This window comes from Hyperolius riggenbachi, chromosome 12 (assembly GCF_040937935.1).
Source record: "Hyperolius riggenbachi isolate aHypRig1 chromosome 12, aHypRig1.pri, whole genome shotgun sequence".
Taxonomy (NCBI): domain Eukaryota; kingdom Metazoa; phylum Chordata; class Amphibia; order Anura; family Hyperoliidae; genus Hyperolius; species Hyperolius riggenbachi.
This window is the reverse complement of record NC_090657.1, coordinates 214,107,373-214,134,231: the sequence shown is the minus strand read 5'-3', so window position 1 is coordinate 214,134,231 and position 26,859 is coordinate 214,107,373. Positions and strand designations below refer to the sequence as shown.

General features: G+C 47.0%; 1 protein-coding gene across 1 annotated transcript in view; it reads left to right on the top strand.

Moving 5' to 3' along the window:
• The first annotated feature begins 4,079 nt into the window (after nt 1–4,079).
• Nucleotides 4,080–26,859, top strand: part of FAAP100 (FA core complex associated protein 100) — a 134,045-nt gene continuing 111,265 nt past the window's right edge. Inside the window, exons 1-7 of the mRNA XM_068263180.1 lie at nt 4,080–4,150; nt 9,880–10,052; nt 11,256–11,374; nt 15,313–16,205; nt 17,505–17,652; nt 20,346–21,058; nt 24,049–24,173. Coding sequence (XP_068119281.1) covers nt 4,144–4,150; nt 9,880–10,052; nt 11,256–11,374; nt 15,313–16,205; nt 17,505–17,652; nt 20,346–21,058; nt 24,049–24,173 — 2,178 coding nt within the window. The 5' untranslated portion in view covers nt 4,080–4,143. The remainder of the gene's footprint in view (nt 4,151–9,879; nt 10,053–11,255; nt 11,375–15,312; nt 16,206–17,504; nt 17,653–20,345; nt 21,059–24,048; nt 24,174–26,859) is intronic.

Sequence of the window (26,859 nt, the reverse complement as noted above, 5' to 3'; positions counted from 1 at the left end):
GTACATGAGCAGTGCTCCCCTCTGGCTGAGGCCTGGTACACACTACCAGTGCTGCTGAGCACTTTTAAAAATGCTAGAGGTTTAAAAAGCGCTTGGCTAATGTATCTGCATGGGATGGATCACACCAGAGCGATGTGATTTTCTCCCAAACGCAAACGTTGGTCCTGCAGCATTCCAGAGGCGATTCAGCCTCAATGTTAAAGGAGTTCTGTTAGGGGTTTCTGGGGAGGAAAACAGACACCTTGGGCGTCTATCAGCCCCCTGCAGCGGTAATGTCCCACAGCGGCGTCCTCCCATCTGCCGGCCCCGATCTAGCGCGGCATGGGATCCAACTACGGCTGCGCTACAGTGGCCGCACACCCGCTCGCTTCCGCCTGCGTCATCGGAAGCTTACTGCGCAAGCGCAGTACATCGCTCCGTTGTACTGCGCCTGCGCAGTAAGCCTCAAATGACGCGAGTGGAGGCGCGGCAACGCGCATTATTCGTCTGTGTGACAGGCGAATAATAGCCCGGTGCCGGCTGCAGGGAACGGCGGATGTGAGCAGGACGGCGTGGGACATTACCGAGCGATTTTCCAAGCGTTTTTGTTACAAAACCTGTACACTAGCAGTTGCACTGGAGCTAAAAAAATGCTACACAAAAAATTGCTAGGTATAGCTTGAAAATCGCTAGGCACATGCCTAGAATCGCCTTGAAAAATCGCTTTCTAAAAGCGCTGGGCGTTTGCAATTATGCTAGCGCTTTTAGGTGTGCACCGGCCCTTAGGCCTAGTGCACACCAAAAACCGCTAGCAGATCCGCAAAATGCTAGCAGATTTTGAAACGCTTTTTCTTATTTTTCTGCAGCGTTTCAGCTAGCGTTTTGCGGTTTTGTGTAGCGGTTTTGGTATAGTAGATTTCATGTATTGTTACAGTAAAGCTGTTACTGAACAGCTACTGTAACAAAAAACGCCTGGCAAACCGCTCTGAAGTGCCGTTTTTTCAGAGCGGTTTGCATTTTTCCTACACCTAACACTGAGGCAGAAACGCATCCGCAATCCAAAATCTGCAGCAGCCCGGGAGTATGCGTTTCTGCAAAACGCCTCCCGCTTTGGTGTGCACCAGCCCATTGAAATACATTACCCTAGCGGATCCGCACCTGCAAGCGGATCGCAAACAGCAGCAGAACCGCTCTGGTGTGCACTAGGCGTTAGTCAGGGACTTTTCCAGACGGTGGGAGAATGGTCGCACTCGACCGGATGCACACTGAGGAAGCCCATGGACTACAGGGCGCTGGAGAATGCCCTAGGTAAGTATAAATGCTTGTGTTTGCAGTGGCAATAGGGAATGTAGAGGTTGCGACTGCATCAGGGCCCCTTCATCCATCTTATTAGCTTTTCATTGGTGCTATACTGATAATGAACACCTCTACATGTGCATTGCATAGTGATAATTAAGAGACACTTAGGCCTAGTGCACACCAGAGCGTTTCCGCTGCTGTTTGCGATCTGCTTGCGGGTGCGGATCCGCTAGGGTAATGTATTTCAATGGGCTGGTGCACACCAGAGCGGGAGGCGTTTTGCAGAAACGCATACTCCCGGGCTGCAGCAGATTTTGGATTGCGGATGCGTTTCTGCCTCAATGTTAAGTATAGGAAAAACGCAAACCGCTCTGAAAAACGGCACTTCAGAGCGGTTTGCCAGGCGTTTTTTGTTACAGTAGCTGTTCAGTAACAGCTTTACTGTAACAATACAGGAAATCTACTACACCAAAACCGCTACACAAAACCGCAAAACGCTAGCTGAAACGCTACAGAAAAAGAAGAAAAAGCGTTTCAAAATCTGCTAGCATTTTGCGGATCTGCTAGCGGTTTTTGGTGTGCACCAGGCCTTAGGGCTTGTTTCCACTGTTGCGACGCGATTTCGGCCGCATTCCGACGCTTGTAAAAACGCATGCGGATGCGTTTCCACATGCGTTTTTACCCGCGATTTCGCATGCGATTTCGCATGGCAGGGTTCCTATAAAAACAGGAAGCCTATAAAAACAAAATATCAGTTTTACTTACCTTGCCGCCAGCTACTCTCACTTCGCCGACAGGCCTGGCCGCGCGTAGCCTTCTACGCGTTCCCATCTGCAATAGCGTCCTGCGCCTGCGCAGGGTGCTATTGCAGATGGAAATGTGTAGAAGGACATGCGTGGCCAGCCCTGCGCAGGAGAAGTAAGCCTGTCGGCCGAAAATAAGATTAGCTGGCGGTGGGGGACAGGAGGATCCATGAGTGACTGCGAGGGCATGGGATGGCTGCAGGGGGCTGGTAGAAGCCCCAGGTGAGTAAAACTGATTTTTTTTTTATAGGCTTAAAGGACCACCGAGGTGACATGTGACATGATGAGATAGACTCGTGTATCTATAGTGCTAAACACACAAATAACTAGGCTGTTTTCCTTTTGTTTCTTTCTTTGCCTGAAAGAGTTAAACATCAGGTATGGAAGTGACAGTTTCTTTCCAGGTCAGGACCGGGTCAGACTATAGCATAAGGCCCCTTTTACACTTAATCAGTTGGTGTGCGTTGGTAGGCGTTAGTATGCGGTTTTTCCCATAGCAGTGCATTGGGAAGAAGATTTCAGTTAAAACGCGTTAAGTGTAAAAGGTGCCATAGGAAAATATGGACATTACTTTGAAAATCAGTTTTCTTTCCGTTTTAACTGAGAGCAACTGATTAAGTGTAAAAGGGCCCTAACCCTCCCTGATAAGTAATTACAGCCATAAAATACTTTCCTGTCAGTAAATGGCTTCCTGGAGCAGGAAAGAGATAAAAAAGATCAATAATTCAAAGATTTGAGCTCTGGCATACTTCAATGAAGGTGTCATTGAGCAGAGACAATGAAACAGTAAAAACTTAAAAACTAGATTTAAATATGAAATAAAACTGCGGGTGCGGGATATCTAAAAAAAAATAAAAAAAAAAAAAAATAGTCATTTTTAGGAAATGGAGGATAGATACAATTGTTTTTCTCATCAGTTTATTTTCATCTCGGATGTCCTTTAAGGATCCCTTTAACAAATAGTTTCTTTACTATAAATACACCTCTCTGACACTGCAGCTGTTCTTGGTAGGTTTTGAGGCTTCACATCAATAGAGTGCTTGGGGCCCCATGAAAAACCTTACACTGGGGCCCCAGGCTCCTTACTTATGATACTGTGTGTTTGTAACATCTCCGGTACACAACTGTAATGAGAGGGATATGGAGGCAATTTATTTATTTTTCAAGGAATCGTCCGTCAAATAATGCAGCCCCATTTTATACTTACCCGGGGCTTCCTCCAGCCCCTTGCAGCCGACATGTCCCTTGCAGCAATCTGCGCTCGCAGCCGCTGGCCTGGGGTCCCCGCCGGTGTGAAAGCGACCTCCTCTACTGCGCCTGCATGGGCACCGCTGTCAATCAAGTCCACGTTATCCGCAGTGTACTGCATAGGTCAGGCATGGGCAAACTCGGCCCTCCAGCTGTTACAGAACTACAAGTCCCACAATGCATTTGCCTTTGAGTCATGACTGTGGCTGTCAGATTCCTGCAATGCATTTTGGGACTTGTGGTTCCTTAACTGCTGGAGGGCCTGGCATAGGTGCAGTAGTTCTGCACCTTCGAAGTACACTGCGGACAACGTGGATTTGATTGACAGCGGGGCTCGCGCAGGTGCAGTAGAGGACGACCTCGAGGCACCGGAGGGGATCCCGGGACGGCGGCTGTGAGCAGAGCTACGGCGTGGGACATGTTGGCTGCAAGGGGCTGGAGGTAGCCCCCAGGGCCGGGCCGAGGTAGAGGCGAGAGAGGCTCCAGCCGCAGGGCGCAGTGTAGGAGGGGGGGGGACACAAAATTCACTCAGCTTTCATTCCGCTATTGTGTTTGAAGCAAAGAAAGAAGAAAAAGGGATACATGGCAGAGACTGCAAGCCAGATAACTAGAGATAAGGACCCTGAGCAGCGAGTGGCTGCCTGGTTCCGCTCTCCCGCCCTCCTCGCGCGGCTCTGGAGAAGACTCCGCCTCTATCGAGCTTCGATAGGCAGTCACAGCGAGGGGCGCGGCCTACTGTGCCAATGAGCGCGGCGGAGAACTTTCGGAAAGTCACGTGCTGGACGGGCGGCTACGGGGGAAAGTGACGGCGCGAATGACAGGTAGGGTGGCCGGTGTGTCGCGGGACTGTGTATCAACTATCCGGGGGAGCCGGTGACGGGCGGGTACCGATGTGACGGGAGCGAGCTTTACCTATGACGCGCTCGCTCTGTTTGCTGCCCGCATTGCAATACCCTGATGTGTGTATCCCAGTATATTACGCGCGCGCCCTCTGCTGCCAGCTGGCGGTATTGCAAGACACTGAAGTTTATCATAGTCTTTAACACGCGCGTCCTCTGCTGCCAGCTGGCGGTATTGCAATACACTGCAAACTCCACAAATCCCAAATTGTATGTATGGTGACATCCTCACGATGAAATTAAAGAAAGAAGCTGGCTTCTTACAGATATATAAAAACAGATATATCTTACAGATATATAAAAACACTAAGGCCTTTTTTCCTTGGCTTGGACTGTTGAGCTGTGTGCTCAGCAAGCAGTACATTTTTTGCAACTTTATCAGATTTTGCAACCGGTTGCACTTATTTATAGGTATAGCTATCAGAAAGTGCAACCTAACCATTGACTTTAACCTATCTGTATCAGAAAATGCAACCCAACCAAACCCTATTCTCACACAGAACCCTCCCCTCTTGCTCAACTAATAACCCCCCCTCCCCCTGGAGGGAACAATCCCCCCTCTTGCTCAACTAATAACCCCCCCCCCCCCCTCCCGAGGGAACAATCCCCCCTCTTGCTCAACTAGTAACCCCCCCCTGGAGGGAACAATCCCCCTTCTAGCTCAATGGGATCTGTGGTTGCAAAAAATTACAGGCGTGTTAACAGAGAGGAGCCACGCCTACAGTCATACACTGTCCTCTATGGCAAGTTGCAAAATATGATGGGTAGCAAAAATTTTCACTACACCGGTACCAGGATGCAGTGAACAGTTGTGAGAGTTTGAGAGGCATTTCACTGCCTATCAACTGTCCGTGGAAAAGAAGCCTAAGAACCCGTTTCCACTAGGAGCGGTGCGATGCGGCTAAATCGCACCGCGTGTGTCCTGAAACACATGCACTCTAATGGAAGAGTTTCCACTGCGTGCATGTTGTGCAGAGCAGTGTGATACAAGAATCTGCAGCATGCTGCAGATTCTCGCACGGTCGCATCTGCCCGCAGCCGCGTCCCATCTCCTCCATTGACTTCCGCATCGGGAGATGCAGAAGTGATGCGCCCGGCGGCGGAAGCGATGCAGCTAGGTAGCCGCATTCGCATCACTTTGTATTGGAAACCAGCCCTAACTTAGGATTGTATAGAAAGAGGCTTGTGTCTTTATTGCGTTCTCTGCCAGGTCTGCTACCTGGGGGTCTATTTCTGCCGCAGCCCCAGCAGAAAGCTGATACTGCACTAGCTTTATAGTGGAGCCGCTGGAGCGCACATGCAGGAGGCGGGGGAGTGTCCGTACTTTTGGCGTCATGATGCGACGCCAGAAGCAAAGATTACAGGACATACTGCGCATGTGCGGCGCAGTATGTCCGGGTCAGGGGTCAGGAGAGTCGGCCAGTACCGGGAGCTGTGGCTGACGAGCGGGACCCGACGGCAGGGAGCGAGGGGAGCGGTGAGTATGTCCTTTTCTTTACCTACACAATGCAGGTTTTATCTCTCTGCAGCCTTTTGGCTGCAGTATCCTTTAACGGTGTGCTCAGCAAGCAGTTACCAGAAGCAGCAAGCAGATGTGAGAGTTGGAGAGGCTTTTCACTGCCTATCAACCGCTTGTGGAAAAGGGGCCTAAATCTAGCCCTGTGCAGAGCTCTGGCCTCTTTTCCACGAGCAGTTGATAGGCAGTAAAATGCCTCTAGAACTCTCACAACTGCTCACTGCTGCCTGGTAACTGCTCACAACTGTGTAGAGTTGTGGAGAAATAAACAGAGCGAACTGGGAGCCCAATCTGGCGCAATATCGTTAGATCTCCAGGATAATCAAGAAGATAGCAAAAATAGTCTGCTGTTTGAGGCAACCACTCATTTACACCTGTGGAGAATAGCCCTCCCCGCTCGGCCTTTGGTCGTCGCGGTCGCTGCGCCAATAAATAGGTTTTTGGTGTCCAGGAGTAACCCTTAGACTAAATCGCCCCCTAAGACTACGGGTATATACTGAGTACTGGGAGGAGCTGGAGGCACCCGTGATGTGAGGAAGGGTATATGTATATCTATAAGGTAGTATCCAAAAAATATTTTTTAGAAGTGTCCTACCTTATGGATGTCTCATACTAGACAAAGACAATTTGTAGTTCAGGGTAAGATTCAAATCGTTTATTTGTGCACTTGACAATGCGTTTCATGGCAAGAGCCACTTCCTCAGGTCAGTGATTGTGCCTGATGATAATGCTGTGCTTTCGGGCGCCGTATATAGAATGATGAGCTGCGACTCAATGATAAATACTCACTACTGTCTGATAACTGTTTGCTGAGCACACAGTTTAACTGCCCGTGGAAATGATCCCTAAGGCCTCTTTTCCATGAACTGTTTCTAGGCAGTGAAATGCCTCTCAAACTCTCACAACTGCTCACTGCTGCCTGGTAACTGCTCACTGCTGCCTGGTAACTGCTCACTGCTGCCTGGCAACTGCTTGCTGAGCACACAGCTCAACAGTTCGTGGAAAAGAGGCCAAACTCTCACAACTGTTAACTGCTGCCTGGTATCTGCTCACTACTGCCTGGTAACTGCTTGTTTCTGCCTGGTAAGGGCTTGTTGACACTTGGGGAGTTTTTGCCTTCTTTACGCGCCGGCGATTTGCAATTGCTGTGCAATCGTTCCCTATGAGAGTGTTCACATCTGAGCAGTTTGATTCCAAGCCGCTCACCAAAGTGCTGCCTGTACCATTTTTGGGGCGATTTGCCTTAATAGAAGGTACAGGGAAATCGCAAAGAGATTGAAAAAGCGATATGTGTAGCGATTTTCTCCAGCCCTTTTAAGAATAAATACATTGTATTTATTCATTTCCGTGTCAAAGAGTTCACTTCCTGACTAATGTCAGGAAGTGAAAATCTCAATCGATCATCAAAAGCACTTAGAAAAGCGCTTACACAAAATCGCCCAGCTCAGAAAATACTGGGAATCGCTTGAAAAAATAGTGCACACAAACACTCAACGCTTCCTGTGTCAAAATATGTCCAACTTTGGCCTTTTCCTCTTCAGCTCCAATTTCAGATCTGGTCTAACAAGGATGAATATGGCTACCACTGTTGTCGTATATAACACAACAGCCGTAGCCATATTCATCCTTGTTAGACCAGATCTGAAATTGATGTAAGTATGCAGCCCTTCGACATAACACTGGGCTGCATACTTATACTTATGCTGGTGCGAGGTGGAACTACAGCGTGCAAGCTAATGCCAGCCCCACCCCCAGCCCCCACTGATTAAGTGGTCGCCTCCTCACATTAGTGCGAGGAGGTAGATACTGTATGGGACCCACTGCAGCAGCATAGCGAGATCACCCAGCAGAAAAAAGTGAGTGGTGGGGGGTTAAAATCACATTTTTAGTGCTTAAAAACTTTTCGTGTGGGAATTCTTGGTCACGTGACCTTCTTGCACCGAGTATACTGCATGATGGCCTAGAATAAGCTGACAGTGGAGGGAGGGTGCATGGCCACCCCCCTCATTGTGTAGAGGGGATAGTATGACGACACAGACCACGCCCTCTTCCAAAAGGGGCAATGACCTATACAACAGGATATATTGATGACGCAGCCTGAACAGAGGTTACTATCCACCGTTTCGTCAATGAAATGGTAATTTATCGGCTTTGTATGTAGATTTATTAGAAATTTCAACATGCATTTTCTGCAGGATTTGATTGGCCCAATCTTAAGGTGGCCACACATGAAAAAATCGAAAGCTTTTTTTATTTCATTTTTTTTATTTTTTTATTCGACTGAAAAATCCAATCGGATTTCCCGTTTTTTTTTTTTTTTTTTTCCGATTTTAAATCAATCCGGAATGCCAGGTATTTCTCTTCAATTTCTACTAAAGATTGTATGGTGCGTGTTGGATTGTTAATTTATTAATATACACACCTTAGCAATTTTCTCTGAGTTTCCAATCATTTTTATCATAATTGAGGATAAAATTGAACATACGTGTGTGGTACATTGGTCATATTTTTGAAATGTTATAATCAGTCAGAAAAATTGATTGCAATTCTTAAATTGAACAGATATCTAAAAAATTGTATGGTGTGTGTGGCCACCTTTAGGCTGTGTGCAATTTGCATCCAGGGGAGAAAAATTAGCATTTTATTGACTAACTCTACTAAGAACACACTTTTCAATTCTTAAAATCTCTAGGCCTTATATAAACGCAGAATTGTCGGGGCCGTTTTTGGCGACAATCTAGAGTGTGTACGACTCTGTGTGAAGAGCCAGATCATCTTAGGACTAGCGCCTACTTGTTCTCCTTACCCATCTCACTCAAAGCCGCCATGTGTTGTCATGCTTTCGTCCCTCCTCCATAGCAACAGAGCTCGGCTCAGTTGCTATGGGCATATGGGCAACCTTTTTTTTTTCATGCATGTGTACGCAGCTTTACAGGGAAGGGGGGGGGGAGCAGCAAGTGTGGTCATCCACACAGGGGGCTAGTGGTAGGGATGGCAGAGTCCCGTGCAGCCGATGCTACCATACAGACAAGTGTTCAGCATCAGTTCCTGTTGTCGTGCCGTGTTTTGAGCGCCGACAGGACACGGAGCTGTGAACACACCTGATGCTGGACGTGTCCAAGATGACACAATAGGATCTACCGCAACGTTTACATTAACACCAACTGCTGTGACCCTTTAACCTTTTGGAGACCACGTAATGTAAATCCTATGCTGTACTTGTGGCCGTCTAAGCCTGATGCAGCGTAGGATTTATGCCACCTGCCATTTTAGCTCCCACCGCGATCGTGTCATATGACAGCTGGCATTTCCCCTCAGTGATCAGAAGCCATCGCGATTGGCTCCTGATCACGTGATCACTACGATCGCCGGCTGATTGTAATGATCAATATTGTGCAGCGGTGGTCTGAGGGTAAGAAGAGGATCCACTCACCTTCCTGACATTCTTCCGGCGATCGTCGCTCTGGCCTGTATCCCCGCTCGCTCTGCGTTAAGTGTCAGGTCCCGGCTTGATGATGTCATCAAGCTGCGACCCGGAACTTAACGGCAGTGCGAGTGGGGATTCTGGCTAGAGCTGCTCATCGCTGGAGCCTGGGAGGGGAGCAGCGGCTGCTGGCTACAGGGGGGACACCATGCCTAGCTATGTATAGTGGGGATCCGGCTGCCTAACCCCCCCCACGCATGTAAAATGGCTTGGTCCTTAAGGAAGCTTAGGCAGCCAATCCCCAGAGGGTTAAAAAACGCTTCCATTCATTTGAATGGAGCGGCGATAGATCCCTTTTAGCAGCCAATTTATGTAGAGGCTTGCAAGTGCTCCAGGCCAATTTATTTCAGCACATTTAAAAAAAAAAAATCAGATTTGTTACATTTCCTTGCTAATAAGTACTGCTGTAATGTGTATTTATGGCCACTTGTCACCAGGGGGCAGTGTGAGACAATAACAGAGGAATTCTGCTTTCAGTTTTTATATTTTCTGCTAGCAGAGAGAGATCAAAGCATTCCAAGAATTTTACAGCTGCTTCCTTCACCTGGCCCTCACATTCCTGCCCCCTCCTCCCATTTTATGGGGGTCATACTGCTGGGCATTAGGTGGGTTAGGAGAACTTGCTACTCGATTTATCTTCTGTCTCTTCAGATCTTCCCGTGTATGTGACGATGCCAGTTATCGAGCCACTGGTGAATCTGCAGTGTGCAGTCGGTGGCCTGTCCAGTAATAAAGGCCGAATCATTTTATGGGACAAGGACATCTATGTCTCCAGCGGTGACAGATTTCTGTATGTCTTCAGCCTGGAGGGGAGGCTGGTATCGGTGAGATATTAGGAGGGGAGGCTGGTATCGGTGAGATATTAGGAGGGGAGGCTGGTATCGGTGAGATATTAGGAGGGGAGGCTGGTATCGGTGAGATATTAGGAGGGGAGGCTGGTATCGGTGATGTATTAGGAGGGGAGGCTGGTATCGGTGAGGTATTAGGAGGGGAGGCTGGTATCGGTGAGGTATTAGGAGGGGAGGCTGGTATCGGTGAGGTATTAGGAGGGGAGGCTGGTATCGGTGAGGTATTAGGAGGGGAAGCTGGTATCGGTGAGGTATTAGGAGGGGAGGCTGGTATCGGTGAGGTATTAGGAGGGGTTGCTGGTATCGGTGAGATATTAGGAGGGGAGGCTGGTATCGGTGAGGTATTAGGAGGGGAGGCTGGTATCGGTGAGGTATTAGGAGAGGAGGCTGGTATCGGTGAGGTATTAGGAGGGGAGGCTGGTATCGGTGAGGTATTAGGAGGGGAGGCTGGTATCGGTGAGGTATTAGGAGGGGAGGCTGGTATCGGTGAGGTATTAGGAGGGGAGGCTGGTATCGGTGAGGTATTAGGAGGGGAGGCTGGTATCGGTGAGGTATTAGGAGGGGAGGCTGGTATCGGTGAGGTATTAGGAGGGGAGGCTGGTATCGGTGAGGTATTAGGAGGGGAAGCTGGTATCGGTGAGGTATTAGGAGGGGAGGCTGGTATCGGTGAGGTATTAGGAGGGGTTGCTGGTATCGGTGAGATATTAGGAGGGGAGGCTGGTATCGGTGAGGTATTAGGAGGGGAGGCTGGTATCGGTGAGGTATTAGGAGAGGAGGCTGGTATCGGTGAGGTATTAGGAGGGGAGGCTGGTATCGGTGAGGTATTAGGAGGGGAGGCTGGTATCGGTGAGGTATTAGGAGGGGAGGCTGGTATCGGTGAGGTATTAGGAGGGGAGGCTGGTATCGGTGAGGTATTAGGAGGGGAGGCTGGTATCGGTGAGGTATTAGGAGGGGAGGCTGGTATCGGTGAGGTATTAGGAGAGGAGGCTGGTATCGGTGAGGTATTAGGAGGGGAGGCTGGTATCGGTGAGGTATTAGGAGGGGAGGCTGGTATCGGTGAGGTATTAGGAGGGGAGGCTGGTATCGGTGAGGTATTATGTTTACCATGGTTATACCATGGTTTGTATTTTTTATGTTGTTTTGTGCCTCTGATTATAGACGTGTGATGTTTCTTTGCAGAATGTGTATGTATTCCCCGGTCATATCTGGCATATGGAGCTGGATAGGTTAGGCCGCCAGCTGTACGTCCTGTGCACACACTATGGGATCTGCCTGCTGGAGTGGGATGAGGCCGGGAGGTGAGTGTCCCCACTCGGTGAGGATTGCACCACTCTGAAGTTGCGGGAGGGTCAGTGAGATGCGAATCTTTCTGGATTGATGTTAATTGTACCCAAACATTACTACATTAAATTGGTCCTATTCAAAGCTGCATACAGTTAGCTTCAACTACTCTGAAGCCCAAGTCTGCTCCCTCCTGGCTCTGCTTTCCTGCTAAGGGGATACATAGCAGGAAAGCAGAGCTACAAGGGGGCAGGCTTAAGCTTGAAAAGACATCACAGAAGACTGACTCAGCCATAATCATTCTGGGGCAAAGCCAGGCTGAATGCTCAGTCGGGGATTATTATCAGAGCAGATAACAAGAAGACTGAGCAGTGAAAAATGAAACAAAGAGCAGAGAAGGTCTTTACTGTCATGTTCCCATTGATAAATATTGTAAAATACATGGAGGGTGCTTCGTCTCTGGTTCTCTTTAAGGGCTGGGGTTCACTAGGGCGTTTTTGGATCGCCGGCGATCCCAAAAATCTATTTGCATATGTATTTAAATGGTGGGGAACCCATTAGTGCGATTGCGATTCAGGGTAATCGCAGGACATGCAGCATTTGGAGTGCGTTTGCGCTCAATGCTGTGTAAAAAAGCGCTGCAAATTTGATTTGAATTTTAAATAAACTTTGTACTTACCCTTGCCCTGATGCTTGGCTTCGGTCTGTAGCCCCGTCCCCTAGCAGAAGAGGTCTCGGCGCTTCTCTGATTGGTCCTAGAAAAGCACCTATGACCTCTTCCATTAGGGGTGGGGCTACAGGCAGAAGTCTGACTTCGGGACACCTGGTAAGTATAATAAAGTTTATTTAAAAAAAAAAAAAACCGCTAATCAGAACTGTACAGCGCTTCAAAACGTAGCGAAATGCTATCGCCCTAGAAGTTGCTGCATACAGCCCTGGCATGATTCAAAAGCCCTGCATTCCTAGTGGGATCCACCCCTAATGCTTCGTTGTATAGCAGATGCCACAGAGCTAAGCCTGCCATACCCAGTATAATGCAATTGAGTTATTTCACTAATTCTATAGAAGCAATACGTTTTTTGTTTTTCGGCTGACTTGTAAATGACCTGGTTATTGAACAATGGACAGGTCTGCATCTGCTACAGGCTGGGAATGAGGCAGGGTGTTAAAGCTAATGTAACCCCATTTAAAAAAAAAAAAAAAAAAGTCATTCTCACCTAAGGAGAGGGAAGGCTCTGAGTCCTAATGAGCCTCCTCTCCCGGTGCCCGGTGGATCCTCCGTGCAAATCCGCTGCCGCGGGGACTTCGGAAGGCCAGCGGCTCCATACTGCGCACGAAAGTGCGTCATAGAGGGCGCTCGCGCATGCGCAGTATGCAGCGGCCCGTCTTTGGGAGCCTGAGTGCTCCTGAAGAATTCCTAAACCTCCCTACGGCGGCGGAAGTGGCAGTATTTGACTGAAACGGTCGAATACTGCTACGGGGGATTCTGCGCCGGACCGGGCACTGGGAGAGGAGAGGGAAGTCTCATTAGGACCGAGCCTTCCCTCTCCTTAGGTGAGTATCTGACTTTTTCTTTTTACACAGGTTTCCATTAGCTTTAAGCCCCATCTACGCCTTACAATTTTTCTTTTTTCTTTCTTTTTTGTCCGGTTCGATTTAATCCGACATGTTCAATCGGGATTCAATTTGCCATTGTTTTGCAATGGTACATTGAATCGAATCCCGAGCGGCAGACGCGCACACAGCCCAGCAGCAGCCTTTTGGACGTGAAAGTCACGTCCAAAAGGCGAAAATGGTTGAGGTTCCAGGATGTAAATTCTATGTCCTAATTAGTCCCCCTGTGTGCCCTAGGATGTAGAATCTAGGTTTTGCATTAAATCCTGCTGTCTGCCACCGTGTGTGTGTGTGTGCGCGCGCAAGCGTGTGACCGAGCGTGCCTGTGCACAGTCACGTGAATGATTGTTGCTGGTGGCTAGCAACAATCGTTCAATAAAGGTAGAAAAAAAAAATTGTAAAAGTTAAAAAAAAAGAGAGAGAGAAAAGTAAAGTGACATGGGCCCAATAAAATAAGTGTTTTCTTTTTATTTATTTTATTTTTTTTAATTCCCCATTAATTTTAACCCAAACTTAGCCTATTTAACCCCTGCAATACCTATGCCTATTTATAAACGTTTAATGACTGACGCCAGTAGCGATCGGATGCAATCACTAGGGCGAAAGCTTCCGAACCCAATGCTCTACAGATGTAACGCTCTGCCTTTGCCTAGTGATGCATCTGTGCAGCTCTATGCCCCCTGAACTGTCGCCCTAGCGAACGCATTCGATCGCCACAGACGCGCGGACAGGGGATAACGGTCCACCACATGCTCAGCTAGAAGTAAAACAGGGCATATGGGGTATCAATTTAATTGGGAAGGTCCAAATAATTTGTAAATGTTTTTTATTGCTGTGGGATGTGTGATGTGAAAATTAGGAAGGGTGAAAAATGAGAAAAATTGTTTTTCTGCATTTACGCCTAATTTTTTTTTAAATGGACTATAAAACAAGATAGTTTTGGGAGAAAAATATTACCCAAAGAAAATCTAGACTGTAGTGAAAAAACAAGATATGAATCACTAAGATGGCGTAGATAATTCAAAGGTTACTGCTGTATCAAAAGGACACAGCTAAAGTGTCAAAAATGTCAGGAAGGTGTAAAAACCGTGGAAGGTGAACCAGTTAATGAAATAAACATGGCAGCCTCCATATCTCTCACCTTGGGTTCCCATTAAGGATTTGGGTTTTTCATAACATAAATTGCTTATTTAGGGAGTATGGTATGTAATCTACAGTATATTAAATCCATTTGACATCTCAATAAACATACTCTGATTCCCACTGCATTTAGTGGGTTGGAGCTTCCGAGACACTTGTGAGCAGGAAGTGTGAAGAGTGGAAAGTTCCTCCCAGACTCTTGAAGGAAGGATGAAATGGAGGGACGCTCCACTTCCTGCACAGTATAAATATACCGCCTCATGTTTACTTCCTCGTGGGTCTGTCTGGCCACAGAACATGACATCCCCCTCTGTGAAGGGCTTATTTCCTCCAGGCTCGGTGTGTAGACCCTGCAGCCCCCTTATTCTCATGCTGGTTGGAGAGACAGGGAGAGATGGATAAAAGATATACTTACCCTAAAGGTGGCCATGCATCAGACAATGTATGGGCAGATCGAGCAAGATACAGATCTTTCTCTGATCGGAGAGAGATCTGTTGGGCACCATAAACCGCAGGTTAATTCACAATCAATTGAAGCAGGAAATCTTTCGGGAATCGGCCCAGTGATGTCCCCGCGCTGTACCCCAGAGCATGCCCGATTGACCATGTGACCGATATCGGGGTGAAATTGGTCACATGTAACGATCAGACATGTTGCAAGATGTCGGGCCATCATGCTCGATCGGGTGTGCTGCAGTAATGGCATACGACATCGGGACTAGCGGAACGCGACGGAACCACAGTGTAAAATGTGCCCTGTGCACAAATACTTTACCTATTGGTGTTCTCGCACACACGCACCCCATGTGGTTGCGTCGTATATGTGGGCGCGTGTGTGACATACATGCGCCCACATGCAATAAGTCAGCAACCATGTGGGGCGCATGTGTGTGAGGACGGAGACAGCTGCGGACACCAATAGGTAAAGTATACTGCACGTCAGGGGCGGCCTTTTACACTAAAGGGGACAGCGCCAGGGGACTGTCTGGGGACTTTGCTGTTCTAGAGCTAGAGATTTTACAACTACACAGTAAAGCACCACCCCTCCTCCTCCACAATATATCAGCATGCAAGTTGCGCTTTTATTTTTGTATTATTTTTTTCAGTACCAAAACAGAAAATAAATGAATGATACAAAATGCCAGAAAACGCAAGGCCTATTCCCGTCATATCTAAAGGCCTTCTTTTTTGTTTTGTGCAGGTTATTGCAGGAAGCAGACACCCCTCTGCAAACAGGAAGTCCCGCTGTGCACCACATCGGGCCTGGTTTTGTCCGCTTGCCGGACCCCTCTATCCGCGCCTTCACATTGGCTGGTGATGTACTTGTGATGGCGACACAGCAGCAGCAGGAATCTCATTGGCTGTTCAGACTGTGTCACAGGAAATCCTTACTTTGTGAAGACCCCACCACTCTCCAGTACAGAGAGCTGAACATATCCCCCAAAATGAGAACGGCGAATACCGATTGGCAGCCGGTCCTGTGCTGTGTTTCTTTACTGAAGGACAATAAACTGAACAGAGTTGCGTCTGGCTTTACCTTGGAAGCACCGTTGTTCACCAGACTGTTTGGGGTTGACCCGGCTCTGCTGGATTCCCCCATAATCCTCTGCGGCTTCCCTGACGGCCAAGTAATGTACTTCCCAGTAAAGAATCAAGGATCCTCCCATGGAGGTCACGGCTCAACCCAAAGCTCATTGAAGCTTTTGTACCACCTGGAGCAACCGGTGGTTTCGATTGGGGCGACGGGATCATGTGATGCCGGTACCGAGCAACCAATCAGGAGTAGTGCTGACGTTTCCTGTGACTGTGTGCTCTTTGTAGGGGAGAGGGGCTCTCTGGTGTATGTGACCTCTGGTGAGGAAGAAGGTGCATTCTGTGAATATAAAGACTATCGCCTGCAGGCGCCGGTTTGCTGTGCATTCTTTTCATTGGCTGGCGTCTATTACAGCACCCCTTCCGACCTCTTCTTCATAACTATACCGCATTCCAAGGATGGAGCCTCTAACCCCACTGCAAGCGCGTCTGTTGTGTGTTCTGTCCGCCATAATGTTCCCATGATTGCAGCATTAGCACAGTTCATCCACACTTCTGATGGTAGGTTCTGCTGATAGTTGTGTAAATGACTTTAGTCCTTTGGGGGGGGGGGGGGGGGGTCGCTAACAGAACTTACAAACTTTAAAGTGTGCTTTTTAGTGAAAAATAGTGTACATACTTAGGTAGAGTTAAACCGTTGTATAATTCATTAGGCATTACCTAGTAATTGTAGCCATGGATGTCTTTCCACGAAAGTAAAGCATCTAAGCCCCCTTTAAATGCAGGTATAGAGTTTGCCATAACGACTTCCTGTGGCAATGCATTCCACATCTTAATCACTCTTACTGTAAAGAACCTTTTCCTAAATAAATGGCTGAAACGTTTTTCCTCCATGCGCAGATCATGTCCTCTAGTCCTTTGAGAAGGCCTAGGGACAAAAAGCTCATCCGCCAAGCTTTTATATTGCCCTCTGACGTATTTATACATGTTAATTAGATCCCCTCTAAGGCGTCTTTTCTCTAGACTAAATAAACCCAGTTTATCTAACCTTTCTTGGTAAGCGAGACCTTCCATCCCACGTATCAATTTTGTAGCTCGTCTCTGCACCTGCTCCAAAACTGCAATATCTTTCCTGTAATGTGGTGCCCAGAACTGAATTCCATATTCCAGATGTGGCCTTACTAGAGAGTTAAACAGGGGCAATATTATGCTAGCATCTCGAGTTTTTATTTCCCTTTTGATGCATCCCAAAATTTTGTTTGCTTTAGCTGCAGCGGCTTGGCATTGAGTATGATTATTTAACTTGTTGTCGATGAGTACTCCTAAGTCCTTCTCCAAGTTTGATGTCCCCAACTGTATTCCATTTATTTTGTAATGTGCTATCATTCCAAATCGGGAGGGGGGAGGGAGTGCATCCTCGCAAGTTTAGGTCAGGCAGCAAAAAGTCTAGAATCGGCCCTGGTTATAGTACCCCAGACGAAGCCCTGTCTTTTACAGGGTAAAACATGGTAGGGTGATATGTTGGGTAGGTGGGGTAGGATACAGTCTGGGAAAGAGGGGTTACCTAAAGTGCGAGCATTTATATAGCCTCACTCACAGGGCTCTGTAGATTTCCTTTCCCTCTCCCAGTCACGTTATAGAAACTATTTTACAGGTTTAACGATTTTAAAACTATTTCTAAAAGTTATGTTTTAGATATTTCTGTGGAAATATCTAAAACATAGATATGCCGTTTTATTACTGAATCTGTAGTGTTGTAGTGTTTGTTCTCAGTAATGTTTATGTTTAGAGATATTCAGACGTAAACTTGGTGTGTTTTTTTTTTTTTTTTTTTTTTTTCTCTTCCTCTTAATGGTGCAGAGCTGGTCCTCCTGTCCAGCAGAGGGCGCCTCATGCTGTGCAAGTTGAGTCAGAAAGGAAGCGTAGATCAGTGCCGTGGATTGGGCAGTACTCACGCGGGTCACAGGATTAAAGAGCTGCTCTCTGGGATCGGATCGGTGTCAGACAGGTGGGCCGCTTCTTCTTTTTACTTATAAAGATAAATCCTTGTTTCTGTAACCAACGCTCGTCAAATGTATCCGTTATTTAAATGTATACTTACCATATTTTCTGAACCAAAACTGGGATTAAAAAGTTGATGCGTCTTAAAGGACTTACGAGGCGAAATGTAAAAAAAAAAAAGTTCAGTACCTGTAGCAAATTTTAATGCACGGAGGACGCCATCTGCGCATCTGTACAGTTCCGCCGGGTCCCCGCTGCTCCATCTCCCCACCCTGTAAAATGTCCGCCTGAGCTGGCCGTGGCTGCGCAGTCCGCATAGACACGAGTGCAACTGCGCAGCTCTAGGGCTCCATCCCCCCGGATCCACGCACAGGAGACAGCCTGTAGCATGGATCGGGGGGGGGGGGGGAAGCCCTAGAGCTGTGCAGCCGCACTCGCGATCACGCTACAGCCACACTCGCGATCCACGCTACAGGAGATAGCCTGTAGCGTGCATCGGAGGGGGAGGCCCTAGAGCTGCGCAGCCGCACTCGTGTCTATGCGGACTGCGCAGCCGTGGCCAGCTCATGCAGACATTTTACAGGAGTCATGAGAGCCCGACCCGGGCTGTGGGGTCGGGAGCCAGCCCGGGGGGAGATTGAGCAGCGGGGACTTGGCGGAACTGCGCGGATGGCGTCCTCCGTGCATTCAAATTTGCTACAGGTACTGGACTTTTTTTTTTTTTTTTTTTTACATTTCGCCTCGTAAGTCCCTTTTTAAAGAGACACTGAAGCGAAAAGAAATTGATATGAGTTGGTTGTGTAGTATGGATAATTACTAGAACATTAGTAGCAAAGAAAATATTCTCATATTTTTATTTTCAGTTATATAGTGTTTTTTTTATAACATTGCATCATTCTCTAATATTTGCACTTTACACACTACTGAGCATTCTAAATGATTTTACAGAGCAGGCCAGTAAACTTTTGAACCCTTCTGTGCAGAGAAAAAGAAAATACAATGACTGACAGTTGACATAACAAGCTTCAGAAGACAGAGCTCTCTGCGACTTTGAAAGTGGTGGAGCTCAATGGCTCTTTTGCATAGATAACTGGAGTTACTCTTCCTGTACTGGAAACAATATTAGACTTATGTCTCTGCTCCTAATGTTTTATTTCTTAGCTGTACTACACATACAAATTATTGTAGCATAATTGTTTTTCGCTTCAGTGTCTCTTTAAAGTGAACCAGAGATGAACACCCTCATGTATTTTACCATATATATCAGTGGGAACATTAGAGAAAACGCCTACCCTGCTCTGTTTCAGCCCTGATAAAATCCCCGACTGAGCGTTCAGTCTGGCTTTGCTCAGGAATCATTATAGCGGAGTCTTTCTTCTCTGATGTTTTTTCAGGCCCCTGGCCCCTTCTGGCTCTGCTATAATGGCTCAGCTATAATGATTGCTGAGCAAAGCCAGACTCAATGCTTAGTTGGGGATTTTATCAGGGCTAATAAGAAGCAGGCTGAGCAGTGAAGAATGAAACAGAGAGCAAGGTAGGTGTTTTCACTAATGTTCCCATTGATCTATATGGTAAAATACATGAGGGTGCTTCATCTCTGGTTCACTTTAAAGGGAAGATCCGCGGTCCTGCATAAAAAAAATAAAAATACATATCCACTTACCTGGGGCTTCCTCCAGCCCATGGCAGGCAGGACGTGCCCTTGGCGCCGCTCCGGAAGCTCCCGGTCTTTTCCGGTGGCGCACCCGACCTGGCTAGGCCGGCTGCCAGGTTGGGCTCTTCTGCGCTCCAAAGTGCGCCTCACGCGGGCGCGCTGATGTCATCGCACGTCCTCCAGGCTGTACTGCGCAGGCGCAGAACTGCACCTGCGCAGTACAGCCCGGAGGACGTCCGATGACTACTGTATGAAGAAGTGTAAAATACATACTCAACTAACCGGCATGTCTGAGGGGATAACAGGACTCTATCTGGGAGGTTTTCAGGGCTTTCTGCAGGTAGTAAAATACTCACAGCCTCCAGCGATGTCTTGCAGCTTTCCTGTAACTACTAGAGCAGGGGTGTCCAACTCAAATACAAAATGGGCTGACATCGAACACTGGGACCAATTCGTGGGCCAACCTCCAATGTCTAATGGCCCCTCCCTCCCTTATAAATTTCTCTAGTGTCTAATAGTCCCCTCCCTCCCCTCCACAGTTCCCTGGTGTCTAGTGGCTCTCCCTCCCCTATACAGTTCCCTGGGGTCTAGTGCCCCCCCTTCCTCCCCCATATGGCTTCCCTGGTGATCTAGGGCTTCACCTCCAATATAGCTTCCCTGGCAGTCTAGAGAGGGCCAAATATATTGCAAACTGGGGGAACCACTTGGGGGCCAAATTTGATGGCTCCAAGGGCCAAATTTTGCCCGTGGGCCGGAGTTTCACATGTATGTCCTAGAGGTTTCCAGTGTCCGTGCACGACTCTCGGCATGTCACGTGACCTGATGCGGGTCAGGTGACACACCGGCTTCCATGCACAGAGGACGCTGGAAAGCCACTAGCAGAAACAGGAAGAGGCTGGAAGACCTCGCTGGATGATTGGTGAGTATTTGGGGGGGGAGGGGGAAGGCAACCGGCCAGCATCAGGCGATCCCTGCCGTTGCCGGATACTGGAGACTCTGCTGTATATGTTATACACACAGTATTTATTTTCCTTGTTGCTTTTCAGAGTATCTCGGCTGAAGTCAGCTGTCAATAAGAAGAGACAGTCGCTACAGAGACTCAATCATGTGATGTCGCTGAGCCGCCAGCTCCTGTCCAATCAGCAGACGTGTCCCGTCCTTTGTGACGTCAGCGTATCGTGGACTCGGACGTTCCAGACAGACCGTCTGACTGTAGCCTGTATGCTGGAGAACAGGACCAGCTGCATGATGGAGCGAGGGTGGACGTTGTGTGTCCTGGTCTCGTCTGACGCCAGTACCTCTTATACCTTCCCTCTGATACCGCTGAGACCCGGAGAGAGGACAGCGGTGACCTTCCCTTTATCCCAGGGCCCCTATCACTGTCTGGACTTCCCCATGAGAATATCCTCCACACTGGTTTATAGCTTAAAGGGACTCTTTACAGATTGTGGTTTGGCTGCAGATGCTTCCGTGTGTTCCGCTTCCCAGCAAGACATCTGCGTACCTCTGCAGGAGCACAGGGTAGACTTACTGCAATGCCTGCGGTGTGGTCCCCGAACAAGTCCTTCCTCTCATCCGACGTGCGCCACGGCCGAGGATGTTGTCAAGGCCTTTGTCGCTGGGACTTCTGGGCTCAGGAAGGTTGCTGATGATGGTGGAGCCTTTAGTAACGAGGGCATTAACAGTGCGGCTCCTCTTAGAGCGCAGGTCCGTGTGTCGGCCGCCATGTTGTCCCAAGCCTTGCAGAATGAGAAGTCTGGTAAGTACTGCTTTTTTTGGTTTCTAAGACCCTTCACACTATAAAGGTGGCCACACACGATACAATAAAATGATCTGATTTTACAGTAATTCGATAAAAAACGATCGTATCTCTCGAAAAAATCGAAAGCTTTTGTTTCATTCGACTGAAAAATCCGGATCGGATTTCCCGTTTTTTCGGTTTAAATCCGGAATGCCAGATATTTCTCTTCAATTTCTCTAAAGATTGTATGGTGTGTGTTGGATTGTCAGTTTATTAATATACACACCCTAGCAATTTTCTCAGCGTTTCCAATCATTTTTATCATAATTGAGGAAAAATTGAACATAGGTGTGTGGTACATTGGTCATATTTTTGAAATGTTAGTCAGTCAGAAAAATTGATTGCAATTCTGAAATTGAACAGATATTTAAAAAATTGTATGGTGTACCTTAAAGTGACTCTGTAACAAAAATTACAACGTTTTTTCTACCATCCTAGAAGTTCCTAAACCTATTCTAATGTGTTCTGGCTCACTGCAGCACTTTGTACTATCACGGTCTCTGTAATAAATCAATGTATCCTTCCCCTGTCAGACTTGTCGGCCTGTGTCTGGAAGGCTGCCAACTCTTCCGTGCTGGTCTGTTCCTCTATGCACACTCCAGTGTGTGTTTTATTTACATAAGCCAGCAGCTTCTCTGCTATCTTATCAGTGATAGAAGAGAGCTGGATAAAAAACGGTCTCTGTTATGCTGGGAATACACGGTTCGTTTTTGCCTTCGTTTAAACCTTCGTTTCGATTGTGCCTTTTGTCCTTTTCGATCCCGAAATAATCGGTCATACGGTTAATATCACCACCCACGGTTTCGTTTTTTTTTTCGATTCTGATGGTTTCGTTTTTCCAATGATCGAAGGCTGCAAAGAAACGAAACGAAAATCCCTTTTTACAGGGACGGACTAGCATAAACGAATATATAATCGATCTGAACAGCCATCAAGCCTACCAATGGCTCGATTAGATGGATAAAGAGAGATAATATCAAACATGTTCGATCACTAGTCGTTCGTTTTTGGGGTCTATTAATCGAAACTATAATGAGATTATGACTATTTTCACATACGTTTTCAACACTCGATTCGTTTACCGAACGAATCGAAGGTTTAAACGAAGGCAAAAACGAACCGTGTATTCCCAGCATTAGGCTGTGAAAGTAGCTGGCTGACACATACTGAGGAATTACAAACACAGGCACAGGCAGAGCTGTCTGCAGGAAGCCTGTAATGTTCAGTGCATGAGAGAAGAAGGGGACAGAAGGTAAACACACAAATGATCTTTTGAGATTCAAAAGGAAAGCAGTATACAGCCTACTTGTGTATGGATGTATTTTCTATGTGTGGACATATTGTACATCAATCTACTTCCTGTTTTGGTGGCCATTTTGTCTGTTTATAAACAAACTTTTTAAAACTATTTTTGACTACTTTTAATGCGGCGGGGAGCGGCGAAATTGTGACAGTGGGTAATAAGAGATGTCCCCTAACACACTGTTATGTTTACTTTTGTGCGATTTTAACAATACAGATTCTCTTTAAGACGCACCTAGGTTTAGAGAACAAAAACCAGGGGAAAACAATAATATACTATCTGATTGGATTATTCTAATCGGATGGGATGAAAACCAGTGCCACCAAAAGCCTGCTCGATCGACTATTTCTGGCTGAAATTGGTCGTGTGTATCGATTGGACATGCTGCAAGATGTAGTGCCGTTATACTCTATTGGGTGTGCAGTGTTCTCCCCAGAATTTTTTTTCCAGCTGGGTGGCATGAAAAAGTAGCCAGGTGGGTCGAGATGAAAATGCAGGGCAACTCTGCTTACAGCATAGGAGGGAGTGAGGGAGTGAAGAGGTGAGCTGATGACAGCCGGGTGGTCACCAAATCTAGCCGGGCGGAGCACCCGGCTAAAAGAGCCTGGGGAGAACACTGGGTGTGTGGTGGTGACGTTGTGCGATATCGGGACAAATGCGACGGAACCACCGGCACTGCCCCCGCTAGTGTAAAATGTGCCCTGTGCAGTATACTTTACCTGTTGGTGTAGTACTGCTCCGCCCACATACACACCCCACGTGGTTGCCAGCATACACATGGGCGCGCGTGTGATGTCACACATGTACGCATGTTACACCGGCAACCACATGGGGCGCGTGCACATATATTACGGAGGGAGCCCGGAGCCAACGGCAGATACCGACCGGTAACGTATACTGCATGGGGCACATTTTACAGATGGGAAGGGGGGGGGGGGGGAGAAGGTGGTGGATGTGACATCACAAGGCCGATTCACAAAAGATTTCCTGCTGTAATTGATCGGGAATCGGGTCTGCGGTGTATGGGCATGCAACAGATCCATCCGATTCTGATCGGACAGAGATCTGCCCATACATCGCCTGATGGGCACCATTAAACTTAGCAATTAGTCTATATCCATGATGGCTAACCATGGCACTCCAGCTGTGCCAAAACTACAAATCCCATCATGCCTCTGCCTCCCCGAGTTATGCTTAGAGCTGTCACAGCTGCCAATAGAGCGCGCCCTAGTGGCTGCTGCTCTGCTCTGGCGCTTTGAGTCCGCAAGGAGAAAAGCGCAATATAAGTGTTATTTGTCTTGTCTTGTCTTGTCACAGTATTGCAATGCCTCATGGGACTTGTATTTCCACCACAGCTGGAGTGCCAAGGTTAGCCATCACTGGTTTATATCGTCTCTTATCACGAAGGCCTCTTTTCCACGGACAGTTGAATGCCTCTCAAACTCTCACTATTGCTCGCTGTTGCCTGGTTACTGCTCACTGTTGCCTGGTTACTGCTCACTGTTGTGATTTTTAAAAATCGCATGCGATTTTTAAAGACCAAGCGCAGCAGTGTGTACAGGCTACACCATCTGGTCCCAACGTTTGTTCTGCGGATTGATAGATGTTTATCTTGGCGTCAGTAATTCTGTTCTCCTTCCTGCAGGTAGACCTCTGAGCTCCGCCCTGCTCCATTGGCTGCTGTCTGCAGAGGTGACAAAGGAGCGGAATCTGGTGGAGGTGGAGGGCGTGGCCCCGGATGGAACAGATTTCACCCTGCGGGTCCAGGAGGTCAGTGCTGTCAAAATCCATCTGATTAGCTTCAAATCGCATGCAAATTTCTGTGCAGAACATGATTTTCCTGTGGTCCAATCGATTTGCATTGAAACACAAATCGCTCACAAAAAAAAAGTGAGTCTATTTGCGCAGTAGAGCGGACACGATCGTGCTCGGCTGATTCCGCTGGATGCCATCAGAAAGCCGTTACTGCACCTGCGCAGGAGCACAGATGGTAAATATTGACGTGTCCTGTTCTGGGGGGATAGGGGAAGCCTCATTAGCATCCAGAGGCTGTCCCCCTCCCGAGTTAAGTACCTCCCAGGGGAATATACAGGTTCTCTTTAAAGGTGCACAGTAAGAAAAAAATTTACATTTAAAATACGTGCATCTAAAATTTACGTTTTTCCCTGAGTGAAAAGCACTACAAACTATTCTTTTCCTATACCATTGTCGCATACAGGAGGTATTCTAAGTCTAAAGGTGACCGTACAATAAAATTATCCAATTTTATGGTATTTCAATAAACATGATCAGTTGTACTGAAAAATCGAATTTTTTTATTTATTTATTTATTTTTTTTCATTTGTTTGAGAAATCTGAGTTTCCTGTTTTTGTGCGATAAAAGAAGGGAAGTGTTGGATTTTTCTGATCATTTTTTTTTTAATGAAAATTGAATAGTGTGTGGTAGAGAGTGTCAATTTCTTTATATACAGACCCAAGCAATTTTTCAATCATTTTATTCATAATTGTGGAAACCGTGAACATAAGTGTGTGGTGTGTGGGTCAGTCAGAAAAAATTGATTGCAATTCTTGAATTGAAAAGATATTTTAGGGGGGGCGTGGCTACACAGCAGAGTGAATGGAAGTTTAATCCTGCAGCTCTCTGTGCAAAGCATCTAAAAAGCAACAAAAAGCAGCCTTGGAAGTTCTGATTTTCAGCCTGAAAGCTGTTGGAACATCCCCTGACCAAGATGGAGTGGAGTAAAGCGAACCAGAAGCAGAGGAAAAGTTCCCAAGTTCCAAGAAAGCTGACTGACTTTTATGAAGAGATCAGCCAAGATGGCCACCGTCATCTTCCCTTACAACAGCATGGGCAGGATGGCCACAGCCAGCAGCAGCATGGATCTCCTTTCAGCAGCCCCTTCCTCACTCCTATACAACAAAGGAATAGATATGCATCGCTGGCTACCTCATTCCACAGGAGCAAATCTAAAGGATTCCAGCATGAAAGTGAGGAGGAAGGAGAGGATGACACAGCAGAAAACAAGAGAGATAGAAGCCCCAGGAAGCCTGCTAAAACTCAGCAGCAGCACCAGGAATACAGTGACACTCAGGTAGGACAGACTGTTATCCCCTGTCCCCCTCCAGCCATGCCACCATTACAGACCCTGCCAGACCCCTTTGCAGACCTCCAAGCCACTGATGAACCCATATCCCAGAACTTCTTTAAAAAGTTTATGATATCTTTCAGTGGGATGATGCAAAATAATGTAATGGAGATGAGAAGCGGGGTAATGGAGATGAGAAGCGGGGTAATGGAGATGAGAGAGGACATGAGGCAATTAGCTGGGCAGATGTCACAGTATATGAATCACACAGACAATAGAGTGTCTGTGCTGGAGAAAAAAGTGGCAGACATTACTACTGCTTATAATGAGATGGTAGATGCTCATCAGAAGGTGCTGGGAGAACTGTCATGGCAGAAGGAAAAGATTATAGACTCTGAGGATCGCAATAGAAGGAACAATGTTAAAATAAGGGGCATTCCAGAGTCTGTGAAAACTGAAGCATTGATGGAGTATGTGAGAGATGTTATAAAGACTGCCTTGCCTGACATTTCAGACACTGATCTTATTGTGGACAGGGCACACAGATTACCAAAGCCCTCTTTCATTGCAGACCACCTGCCAAGAGATGTGATCCTGAGGATTCATTATTACCATATCAAAGAGAGGTTTATGGGAATAACAAGGAAAGGACAAAAGCTTCCTGATCCATATAAACACCTGATCTTGTACAGTGATTTGTCACAAGCAACTCTGAAAGCAAGGAAGGCCTTCTCAGACATCTCATATACACTAAGGAATAAAGGCATACCATATGCATGGGGATTTCCCACTAAAATGAGAATAATGAACTATGGAACCACCTTTGTAATTAAAGATTCAGAAGAAGGCTATGAACTGCTGAAGAAATGGGGAATTCAAATTGTGAAAGCAAAAGACAATAGATCCGACCGCTTTAAAGGGCAGCCCAGACAATTCCCTATGGACACTTCTCAACCACCATCAGAAGAAAATAAAGCATCAGAGGCTTCCAGAGGTGATGAAGACTAAGTGAAGGATGCTTATCCACAAACTGTTTCCCCCAATTGGACCTTTCCCCTCGCAGAAGGATTTCTGCTAAGGAGGTGAAATGTCTCTAGTCCACTGGATGGACTTGAACAATTTGTGTTCAATGTTATTTTTCAGTTTCTTTTATTCTTTTTTCATTTTTTTGTACTATAGAGGTATGCTGACAGTTTGTCAGTACAACACTCATCCTTTTTTTTTTATTATTATTTTTGAACTTTCAGTTCAAAGGATCATTACTTGGTTCTTTAGTGACTTTAATAGTAATACCGCCTACTTTGAAGCGATTTTGATGTATGTACTGTATATAACATTCTCAAATTTGTTTTCTAGGAAAAATGATAAAA